At 39.8% G+C, this 12,249-nt stretch overlaps 1 protein-coding gene across 9 annotated transcripts in view; it reads right to left on the bottom strand.

The window, feature by feature from the left end:
- The window catches only part of G2E3 (G2/M-phase specific E3 ubiquitin protein ligase), a 73,650-nt gene extending 67,242 nt beyond the window's left edge, over positions 1 to 6,408 (bottom strand). For 6 of the 9 annotated variants that reach the window (XR_004348422.1, XR_004348421.1, XM_032622441.1 and 3 more), the window contains exon 1: positions 6,286 to 6,408. Coding sequence is in view for 2 of the 9 variants with exons in the window: in XM_032622441.1 (XP_032478332.1) it covers positions 6,286 to 6,356 (71 nt within the window). In the remaining 7 variants the exon portion in view is untranslated. The remainder of the gene's footprint in view (positions 1 to 6,285) is intronic. The other 3 variants (XM_032622443.1, XM_032622445.1, XM_032622444.1) reach the window with 3 other exon arrangements.
- Between the last annotated feature and the right edge of the window lie 5,841 nt (positions 6,409 to 12,249).

Below are 12,249 nucleotides of genomic sequence, written 5' to 3'. Positions count from 1 at the left end.
TAAAAAAGAGTGGATATATGTATATGTATAACTTATCCACTTTGCTGTACAGCAGAAACTAACACAACATTGTAAATCAACTATACTCCAAAAGAAATTAATTTGAAAAAAGTGATATCACTACAAATCCTATGGATATTAAAAGTATAATAAAGGAGGGAATTCCCTGGCGGTCCAGTAGTTAGGACTCCGTGCTTCCACTGCAGGGGCACCGGTTCCATCCCTGGTTGGGGAACTAAGATCCCACAAACTGTGCGGCATGGCCAAAAAAAACAACAAAAAGTATAATAAAGGAATACTGTGAACAACTCCCCGCCCACAAATTTGATAATCTAGATAAAATGGACCAATTCCTTGAAAGACACATTTTTTGCCAAAATTCACACAATGAAAATAAACAATCTGAATATATCTGCATCAAAGAAACTGAATCAATAATTAATAATCTTTCAAAACAGAGAGCACTAGGCCCAGGTGGGTTCACTGGAAAATTCTACCAAACATTTAAGGAAGAAATTACACCAATTCTCTATGATCTCTTTAGAAGATAGAAGGAGAGGGACTACTTCCTAACTCATTCCATTAGGCCAGCATTCCCCTAATACCAAAACCGGACAAAAACATCACAAGAAAAAAAAAAAAAAAAACAACCACAGATCATATCTCTCAGGAACATAGATGCCACAATAAAATACTAGCAAATCAAATTCAACAATGTATAAAAAGAATTATATACCACGACCAAGTAGGATTTACCTCAGTTACGCAATCAGGCACCTTGGTGTTTACCCAAAGGCGGTAAAAACTTATGTCCACATCAAAATCTTCACACATGTTTACAGCATCTTTATTCATAATTGCCAAAACCTGGAAGCACCTAAGATGTCCTTCAGTAGATGAACAGATAAACAAACTATGGTACACCCAGACAATGAAATATTATTCAGTGCTAAGAAAAAAAAGCTATCAAGCCATGCAAAGACATGGAGGAAACCTAAATGCATATTACTAAGTTAAAGAAGCCAATCTGAAAAGGCTACACATACTGTATGATTCCACCTATATGATATTCTGGAAGAGGCAAAACTATGGAGACAGTAAAAAGATCAGTGGTTACAAAGGGCAAAGGAGGGATTAGTAGGTGAAGCACATACGATTTTTAGAACAGTGAAAATACTGTGTATGACACCATAATAATAGATACATGTCATCATTCATTTGTCCAAACCCATAGAATGTATAACACCCAGAGTGAACTAGAATTTAAACTATAGACTTTGAGTGATTACCTTGTGTCAACGTAAGCTCATCAGTTATAACAAATGTACCACCCTAGCAGGGGATGTTGATAATGGGAGAGGTTATGCATGTGTGGGGGTGGAGTACACGGGAAATCTCTACCATCTTCCCCTCAATTTTGCTGTGAACCTAAAACTGCTCCTTTAAAAATGTACTCCTTCTTATTAGCAAAGCAGAAATGGAGACAAAGATGTAGAGGACAAACATATGGACACCAAGTGGGGAAAGAAAGGGGGTGGGATGAATTGGGACATCGGAATTGAGATAAATACACTATTGATACTATGCATAAAATAGATAACTAATGAGAACCCACTGTACAGCTCAGGGAACTCTACTCAATGCTCTGTGGAGACCTAAGTGGGAAGGAACTCCAAAAAAGAGGGGATATACGTATACATATAGCTGATTCACTTTGTTGTACGGCAGAAGCTAGCACACATTATAAAGCAACTATACTCCAATTTTTTTTTTTTTTTTTTTTGCGGTACGTGGGCCTCTCACTGTTGTGGCCTCTCCCGCTACGGAGCACAGGCTCCGGATGCGCAGGCTCAGCGGCCATAGCTCACGGGCCCAGCCGCTCCGTGGCATGTGGGATCTTCCCGGACCGGGGCATGAACCCGTGTCCCCTGCATCGGCAGGTGGATTCTCAACCACTGCGCCACCAGGGAAGCCCTCCAATAAATATTAATTTAAAAAAAAACAGTTGAAAACCCTAATTAGTTAATACAGTAATGAATAAACTTTTTTGTCCATCTTTTTTTTTCGGTACATGGGCCTCTCACTGTTGTGGCCTCTCCCGTTGCGGAGCAGAGGCTCCGGACGCGCAGGCTCAGCGGCCATGGCTCACGGGCCTAGCCGCTCTGCGGCCTGTGGGATCTTCCCAGACCGGGACACGAACCTGTGTCCCCTGCATCGGCAGGCGGACTTTCAACCACTGCGCCACCAGGGAAGCCCTAAACTTTTTTGCTTCATGTAAAATGTGTTTATAAAAAAATATTCAAAAGTTATATGTTTTGTCTTAAAAAATAAAAATATAGTCTTAAGAAAAAGGAAAAGCAATAGTTATAAGTTTATTTTGACTTACTTTATAGCTAGTCCTCCAGAAATAGGTTTTCCCTCCCTCCCTCTATATATTGGCTCCCTATGCCCACTATTCATGTTTCTTCATCATTCCGCTGTCATCTCAGCACATAAAGACCTTTCCAGCTTGGTTACCAATAGTTTCTTGGTATCACAATTCCAAATTCAAGAAGAAACAATGTGAATGGTTTAGCCTGCATCAGATATTCAGCTCTGATTCAAATACATGGTGCTACTTTGGCTGGAGAAGGTATGTGGGATGAGAGCATATTAGGATCATCTGCTCCTTAGTCCAACCCCTTACCCACTGCCCACTGGTCCTTAGAATAATGTGCCTACAACGTTCGCAGGTTTTTAAAGAAAAGGTTGTGGGCAAGGAGGTCAGGTAACCGTCTTAACTGTTCAAACTGAAAAGGAAAGGCAAACTTTTCTAGTTTTAATTTCCCAATATTTCCTTAATTTAGAATTGAATTAATGTTGGGACTTCCCTGACAGTCCAGTGGTTAAGACTCCATACTTCCACTGCAGGGGGTGCGGGTTCCACCCCTGGTCAGGGAACTAAGTTCCCGCATGCTGTGTGATGTGGCCAAAAAAAAAAAAAAAAAAAAAAAAAAAAATATATATATATATATATAGAGAGAGAGAGAGAGAGAGAGAGAGAGAATTGAATTACTGTAGAAGTGAACATTCATGGACAAATGAGGCTAATTCTCTGTTATAAAGTTAATTCTTAAATTACACTTAACATATATCATTCTTATAATAAAAATAAAAATCCTGCACAGGAAATTAAATGCAAAAAAACCCCGAAAACAAACAGACAAAAAAAAAGCTTTTTTTTTTAAAGTTACTAAACCTTTCAGTGCTTCAGTTTCTTCACCTTAAGATAGGGATAATAATAAAACGGCTGTAAAGGCGAAGTGAGAAATATGTATAAAGCATTTGGAGTTCTGTGAATATTAGCAAATACTGTTCTAAATTTTTTCCCACATGACATGTCTTCTGAGCCTACAATTTCAATACTTATTTTTCCATAGTTGTGAAATTTACAAACTATATGCTATCACTAAAATCCCTCTACTAACCTACACAATTATATTGTCATCTTTTAATTTTTAACTTTTTCCGCTTAATAAGATACAATGTGTTAAAACTGTTACACTCCCTGAACACACACAGTTTCAGACTGTAAGGATACTTACTGTTCTGTACCTAGAATTGCAGATACAGAGACAAAGAAGATGGGAGCTCTCAGTCAAGTGCTATTTTGTTTACAACTAAACTGCACTGAGGAAGAAGCACTCTACTGGGGGAAGTCTAGGAAAGTATGTGAAACCCACTGGATAAAATTTTAAGGAGAAATAAAAAAGGTCAATGGCTAAATATGCATAAACATGATAGAGGATAGATTTGGAGAATTGTGGTAGTATGACAGAACATCACAGGTTGGAAAAAAAATGGTGGAATATTATGAAGATGATTCTTTTTTTTTCTGCGGTACGCGGGCCTCTCACTGCTGTGGCCTCTCCCGTTGCGGAGCACAGGCTCCGGACGCGCAGGCTCAGTGGACATGGCTCAGGGGCCTAGCTGCTCCGTGGCATGTGGGATCTTCCCGGACCGGGACACGAACCCGTGTCCCCTGAATCGGCAGGCGGACTCTCAACCACTGCACCACCAGGGAAGCCCCCATGAAGATGATTCTTAAAAACAGAGGTTGGAACCAAACTGAGAAGGGCTTTGTAAAAAAAAAAAAACAAAAAGCTAAAAAATTTGAAATATATATGGTAGACAATGGGAAGCCATCAGAGATTTTTATAGAGCAATATTTGGAAGGAGAGATTGCAGACAGAGGCAGGAAGCATTACAATCAATCAATCAGTTAGAGTTATAAATTTTCTAACTAAATCTAGTTTTTGACCCCAGTTCAAACATTTTACTAGTTGTGGGAGAACAAATTACAGAACCCCTCTTAGCCTCAGTTTTCTTATGTGAAAATTCCAGCACATATCTCAGTGTTATTTGTGAAGATTAATGAGATAATGTATGTAAATACTGCACAATGCTTAGTTTCTCAATATAATAGGAGATATATGTATCATTTACTATGTGTCACACACTATTCTAACATTTTAATATGTACTGATTCATTTGATTCTCCCAACAGCCCTACAAGATAGGTATTGTTATTATCTCCACTATAGTTGAGGGAATCGGAAGCACTGAAAGGTTAAGCAGCTTCCTCAGGGTCAGGCAACTACCAAGTCGTGGAGATGAAATTCAAATGCAAGCAATCTGGGTCCAGTTTCATGCCCTTAACCAACATATTACAATGCCTCTCTAGGAAAGATCAAGTCAGTGTTTTAAAAATTCTGGTCAAGTTTTCTAACCTTCAAGTTAAATTTACAGAACCCCATCCTCCAGACCTATGGGATCAGAATCTCTGAGATCGGAAATACAGGAATCAGCACTTGACAAACCTTCAAGGTAATGTGTACACAATAAAAGTTGAAACTCACTGACTTAGGTAGATAGAGCAAAAATCCAAAGAAAAGAGTCCAGGTAAGGAAAAGGGACAGATTAAAATGTAGAGACTAACTTTTTTTGGAAATTACCATTTGCTGGTAGCTTATATGAAATAAACAGAATCTTAAGGTTTGAATAAGCAAAGCTTAACAAAGTATAGCTTATATCTTTACTGCAGTCCTACACAAAATGTTTAAATTTTAACAATAACTACTGAATATTTAAATTTATTTTTCCTGGCTAATAACGAAACAAAAGTTCATTACCAGGGATGGGAGAGTAGTAGCCAGCATGGATGAAGGAACGTTTATTCTGAATATTATTAAGTCCTACTTTTTAAAAGAAATTTATACATTTATATGGTAAGATACCCTGGTGTTAAAATCTTAAAAGAAGCATAAAATATCTGATCCTATAAAGCAACAAAATTACTCTGACAGTTTTCAATAAGGCAAGATATAAAATTTCTACACACTTAAATGCTCACTTATAGTTTACATGTAGGGTACACATTTAAATTATTCCAGAAAGCATGACTTTGTTAGAAGGTTAGAGTTTGGTATCTGAGGTAGTTAGTCATTAAAAACAAATAAAACAAAAAACCGAAAGAGAGAAAACCCGATGCTGGAAACATTAGTAGAGTACTTTCAAAATGACTCCCCAATAACCCAGCTGGACAATGAATGAAGGGGGTGAAAAGGCAGGTCTGTGGAACTAAACCTCATCCCTATTGTTAGCAAACTAAGACCCCTGTTAATCACCGCTGTTACAACATGTCCAGTTTAAATGAGCAAGAGTCTCGGATTTTTGCGTTACCTGAAAAATGTCAACCGTGAAAGAAAAATACCCGGGTTTTGAACACAAAGGATACTCAGATTTCAGTTTAAATCCCCACCAGGCATTTCAAAGAGTGTCAATTCCCTGCGGTCCAGAGTAACAGACTACTCCTCTTAGGAGGAACTCGGATCCCCACAGAGCATCTCTTCATTCTAAACCTGCCCCCAACCTTCCATCTTTAATAAAGAAAGATTCTTTAGCTTACGGTAAAGCTTTCGCAATATTACTTTTGAAGCTTCAGCGTTCGAAACAAATTAGCGGAAATACTGAACTGCGATTACCAGAAAATCAGAGATTAAACAAGGTTTAATCTCGGGGGCGGTCTGGCTTCTGAATCCTCAGTACTCTATAGGGTTGGCATGTATGTGCCAACCGTCTGCCCCGACTTTCCAAAGTCCCCACGTCCGGCCCCACCACCCGACACCCCCAAAGGCACTCCGAGGCCCCCGCTATACTGTCCCGCCTCCCGACCCCCTGTGCCATCCGACAGTTCCGCTTCTCCCCCTGGAATACTCAGTTCCTTCCCGTCCGCCATCCACTCACCGAGGCGCGCTGGGCAGAAGCTCCAGAGCGGCAGTGTCACTTTTCCCTTCTCGCGCTGCGCCACACGCCATCCGGGAGCTGCCCCATCCAACGGCCCACACAATTCAAATTCGCCCACTTCCGCCTGCAACCCGGAAGGAGGGCTTAGCTCCGCCCCCTGAAAGGCGGGGCCCGCGGCGACGCGGGAGTTGGGGAAGGGCGAGGCGCCCCCGCGCTTTTATTTCGCGGGGGTACCCTCTCTGCTTGGTCTCTTTCCGTTCAGTTTCTTTTGTCTCTCTCCCTGCTTAGGTCCAGAGAGAAGTGCGGGAGCGGGGTTGGTGTTGCTGCCGTGTGGCTCGGGAGAGGATCCTCTTGTTTCTTAAATGGATCGAGACATGCTGAATTTTCTTCACTTCCAGGAAAGGAGAGAATAAAAGCACTAACCGAGCCCGGACGTTTTTACCCCTCCGCCGTCGCCTAAACACGAGCTACAGCCGGAAGGAAGAAACGAACCCTCCGCATACTTAGTACGGGGTTTCTTTGGGTCTCCAGAGACCTGTCGCGGCACAGTTAGGAGTTTTAACCTCTTTCCTTCCCCTGTTTGAGGGAGACAAAAAGCCAAGTGCGCCAATCACCTTATTCCAGCAACAGATTGAAAATGGAGTGGTCGGAAAAGTTCCTGGTCCCAAATAACATTTTTGAGGATAAGTGTTAGAAAGCGACAAATTTTTTTCCCCCTCTGACAGACCATTTTACAAGATTACTATGTGGTTGTCCTATGAGATTCTTGGGACAACAGTGTTATTTTCCTTTGCCAAGGACCACACAATGTATCCTTGATCTGAAAAGTCTACAGAAAGGAAAGGAAGGACAACATGTTGTTAGGCAAAAACAAACAAAAAAACCCTCTCTAACCCTGATCTTGACGTTACCACCAGATCATCCTCACATCTAAAAGCATTGATTGACCTAAACTGATCAGTTCAAACCAAGCCATAACAGAACATCTTCAGGGTCTATCAAACTGAAATTTGAAAGATTCACTGGATTTCTGGGAATTTATTTTATAGATAACCTGACATAAGGGTGTGTAAAGCTATTAAGTGATGTACTGTTTATAACAGTGGAAAGTAGAAAATAACCTACGTGTTTACCAATAAGGAAATGATTAAATACTGTAAGTTATGATAATTTAGTAGCTGATATACTGACACTGTAGATCAGTGTCAGTATATCAGCTACTAAATTATGATGTAGATCAGTAGGTACTCAATTGAAAATCAGCTTCAGAAAGACTATATATATATATATAGCATCCTTTTAAAGTATGTGTATGTGTATGGCATACAAAATTTGGATACATAAACTGTAAAATGTTACCTGTGGGAGTCAGATTGGTGAATGGGGATGGGAAGAAACTTTTGCTTTATAACCAGCTGAATTTTTTAAATAAGCATGTTTTACTCTTGCAATTTTAATTGCTTTTAAAAGAAGATTGCTAGAAATTGAGTATATTCTAGATGAAGAATCAGGTTTAATAAATGTGGAAATGTATAATGTTTGAATAATGTGTCCATTCATTCATTCATCAATTCATTCAGCAGTTATATAGTAATGGTTTGACCACACATTTTGTCATTCATAATATGCTGTATTATTTAATGTCCCACATTTTTAATACTGCCCCATTAAATATATTCCTGTTTCAAGTTCCTTGAATGCAGAAACTATGTCATATATTTTCCTATATTTTTCATAATTCTTGGTACTTTCCCACCATTAAGTTCCATCCTTCACAGGAATTAAATTCTCAAGTTAATCTGCAAGCAAAAGTTAAATGTGGGCTTCCCTGGTGGCACAGTGGTTGAGAGTCCGCCTGCCGATACAGGGGACACGGCTTCGTGCCCCGGTCCAGGAGGATCCCACATGCCGCAGAGCGGCTGGGCCCGTGAGCCATGGCCGCTGAGCCTGCGCGTCCGGAGCCTGTGCTCCGCAACGGGAGAGGCCACAACAGTGAGAGGCCCGCATACCGCAAAAACAAAACAAAACAAAAAAAAAAATGTACTCAGGGAATTCCCTGGTGGTCCAGTAGGTAAGACTGGGAGCTTTCACTGCCATGGCCAGGGTTCAATCCCTGGTCGGGGAACTAACATCCTGCAAGCTGCACAGTGCAGCCACACACAAAAAAAGTTAAATGTACTCAAATTGCCCTTGAAAAACTCCCCAAACAATCATAAAAATATATATAGTATATATAGATAGAATAGATAGATACATGATTTTTTTTTAAGTTTTATTTATTTTATTTTTGGCTGTGTTGGGTCTTTGTTGCTGCGCACGGGCTTTCCTCTGGTTGCAGCAAGCGGAGGCTACTCTTCATTGTGGTGCGCGGGCTTCTCATGCAGTGGCTTCTTTTGTTGTGGAGCACGGGCTCTAGGCGCGCTGGCTTCAGTAGTTGTGGCACGTGGGCTCAGTAATTGTGGCTCGCGGGCTCTAGAGCACAGACTCAGTAGTTGTGGCACACAGGCTTCGTTGCTCCACGGCATGCGGGATCTTCCCTGCCCAGGGCTCGAACCCATGTGCCCTGCCTTGGCAGGCGGATTCTTAACCACTGTGCCACCAGGGAAGCCCTAGGTATATGAGTTTTAAAATATGACTATATAAGCAGGTTTTGTTTTGTTTTGTTTTAATGTTTGTCCTCTTTTTTTTTTAGTCAGTCCTTCTTTAGGACCCTTAATGAATTCTTTAGTTTCTTCCACCAAAATGTTGACAAAGTTATCACCCAGCAGCCCTGCCATCAGTCAGTCTAATGAGATTAATTTCTCCTCAGCAATAGAGAGCGCCTTAAAGTCATTGACATATTTTTCTGTAGGACTGGTCAGGCTTAATGTATAAATTGCCTAGGGCTAGTGTTTATTGAATGGAATATCAAGTTATTTGCATATTTAAACTGTTATTCCCTTTTTTACTGAGGGTGCAGGTGAATTTGAATACAATCAATATTCAAGTAATGTTACAGTATTTCATGAACAAAGAAGATCTGCAATAAATACCCACTGACTATTTCAAGGAGCCTGAGTAAATCCAGACTTAAGAACTTTTAAGATCTTAAGATCCCACATGCCGCGGAGCGGCTGGGCCCGTGAGCCATGGCCACTGAGCCTGCGCATCTGGAAAAAATAAATAAATAAATAAATAAATAAAATAAAAGGAAGCATTCAAAAAGTCTAATTAGCAGCCTAGTCAGGTTCTCATGATACTTGACCTAGAAATGGAGTGTGGGTGTGTGTTGGGAGGGGGGAGGGGGCCAGGGAGGGGGCTGTTGGTAGATGTTGAGGAAGTGAGCAAACATGTAAAAACACTTTTATGTTTCCCACTTTTGCTTTCACACATCTTTCTTCAATATCTTTTACTGTATCATTATAGACTTAAGTCTAATGTCAATATACTGCCTTACAAAAAAGTACTTCTTTTGGAGGCTATGCAAGGGGAGCAACAAATAACTTCCCTACTCCCTCCTACTCCTGTCCCTTACATGCCGGTTTTTCTCTGTTCCACTTACTAGTCTACCATGTGCAATGGTGCTAAAACAACTAAAGGACAGGGGTAAAAACAATAGGTAGGCAAGGTAACTGTTTCTCCTTTTAGGAACTCTAGAATAGAGTCCATCTAGTCTCTCCTCAGCAATTCTTTAGACCATCACTGCCCAATACGAGTGTTAGCCACATATATAGTTTGCAATTTTCTAGTAGTCATATTTTAAAAAATTGAAAGAAATAGGTGAAGTTAATTGAAGTAATGTATTTTATTTAACCCAATATGTCTATAATGTTATCATTTTAACATGCAATCAAATAGATTATTGAGATATTTTACATTTTTTTGTACTAAGTCTTGAAATTGGTATGTATTTTACATTTATAGCCCATCTCAATTTGTACTAGCCACATTTCAAGTGTTCATTAGCCACACATGGGTAATGGCTACCATACTGGTCAGCACAGTTTAAAATATGTCACAAATTTTCCCTTCTAAGAATACAGGCTATCATGGGACTTTGTTCCCAAAATTCTATTTCACCAACTTCTAACAAACATTTGAAAGCATGAAATAGAAGTAATTATCTTTCCCCCAACTTTAATTATTCCTACTCTACCATGATCTTGTCACTGCTTCCATATTTACCTCAGATTTGTTTTTTTCACTTCCTCCTCTAATGAATTTTTTTCTTACCCTCTCTATTCTCACTCTCCTTGTCTATTCCTTAAGCTTTCTTCTCTATTTCTCAGCAAAGTATTTGAATACTTTGGAATATATTTAACATCTATAATTATGGCATTAGTGCTACAGAGTTTTCATCCCACGGTTGCAAAACAAATTAGTCGATTTAACTGATCACCTCGTGAACAGGTCATAATGAGAATACTGTATAAAATAAGCATATGACCATTATTAGTGTATGGCTCCACGATCAAGAAGTATTTGTCAAGCATATTCTATGCTATCAGCAGTGTTAATAAATTTCTGAATGGAGTTTTCACAGTGTATACTAAAATGTTCCTTATATTAGTTTGCCTGACCAGTATTTTTACATCAATTTTGAACTTGCATCAAAATAGATTTTAGGGGGCTTCCCTGGTGGTGCAGTGGTTGAGGGTTCACCTACCAATGCAGGGGATGCAGGTTCGTGCCTCGGGCTGGGAGGATGGCACATGTTGTGGAGCGGCTGGGCCTGTGAGCCATGGCTGCTGGGCTTGCGCGTCCGGAGCCTGTTCTGAGACGGGAGAGGCCACAGCAGCGAGAGGCCCGCATACCGAAAAAAAAAAAAAAAAAAAAGAAAAAAAAAAAGATTTTAGGAAACGTGGGTTGTTGTTTGCTACCAAACAGAATTCTTTTTCTCAATGTCCCATTCACATGAATGTTTTGATCTAAATTTTTAATCTAACCCTGGTTCAGTGTCTTTTAAATCAAACACACCACCTCCTGGCAGCAGGAAGCACCACCCAAAACATCAATTTCAGGTCTCTTGTTTCAGGGTTGTTTGGATAATAAGCAGGTTTATTAACAGCAGTGTTTGGAATGATACCGTTCCTGCTGGGTAACTACATGATTTTTAGCAAAAAGGGCTCAAAGATTGCCTGTAGCCAATATGAAACATGGTGTTCCAATACAGGTCTAAGGTATGATATGTTTATGTTAACTTTCCTCCTCTCCACGTTGGTGTTTCAAACAAATGATTGTCCGGATTGCTTTTCTTAATTGCTGTCTTTTGGCCTGAAGTGTTTACACAGAAATCAGAGCCTCTTTCCATTTAAGAGTAACTCCAAATGTAAGCATACACGTTGGTAATGCCACCCAGAAAAAAAATCAAGTCATGAACAACATGTTTGAAGTGAATCTTAAAAATTCTTGGATACAATTGCTGGCAATCATAACTGTTTTCAGTTTATTTTGTGTACTTTGATTTTTTAATCCCTGCCAGAATACTCCAGGAAAATGACTTCTCAAGTGTGTCGATAAAGTGATTCAGTTATAATGAGCCCGATTCTCACCAGCATATCCTGATGAAGGTGGAAAAAGACCAAATTCTCACAAAAGTCCAGGACATAGAATTACCATGTAGGAAGCAGGCAATTGCTTAAAGTTTGGCTTAGACCTTTATGGCTGTTCTTTAGGGAAAATTCTTCAAGGACACCAGAGTACAATGTTAAGAGCCTGGACTTTAGATCTAGACAGGCTGGGATTTAAATGCTAACACTATTACCTGCAAGCTAAGTATGAAGAACCCAACCTGACCCTCTGAGCATCACTATTGGTTAAAAAAAATGTAAATCATAATAACTACCTCACGGGTTTGTTGTGAACTTTATTTTTTTAATTTTTATTGAAATACAGTTGATTTACAATATTGTGTTAGTTTCAGGTGTACAGCACAGTGATTCAGTTATACGTACATACACACACACGTATATATATTCCTTTTCA

The sequence above is a fragment of the Phocoena sinus genome, chromosome 2, assembly GCF_008692025.1.
Source record: "Phocoena sinus isolate mPhoSin1 chromosome 2, mPhoSin1.pri, whole genome shotgun sequence".
In the NCBI taxonomy this organism is placed as follows: Eukaryota; Metazoa; Chordata; class Mammalia; order Artiodactyla; family Phocoenidae; genus Phocoena; species Phocoena sinus.
This window is presented reverse-complemented; position numbering and strand designations above follow the sequence as displayed.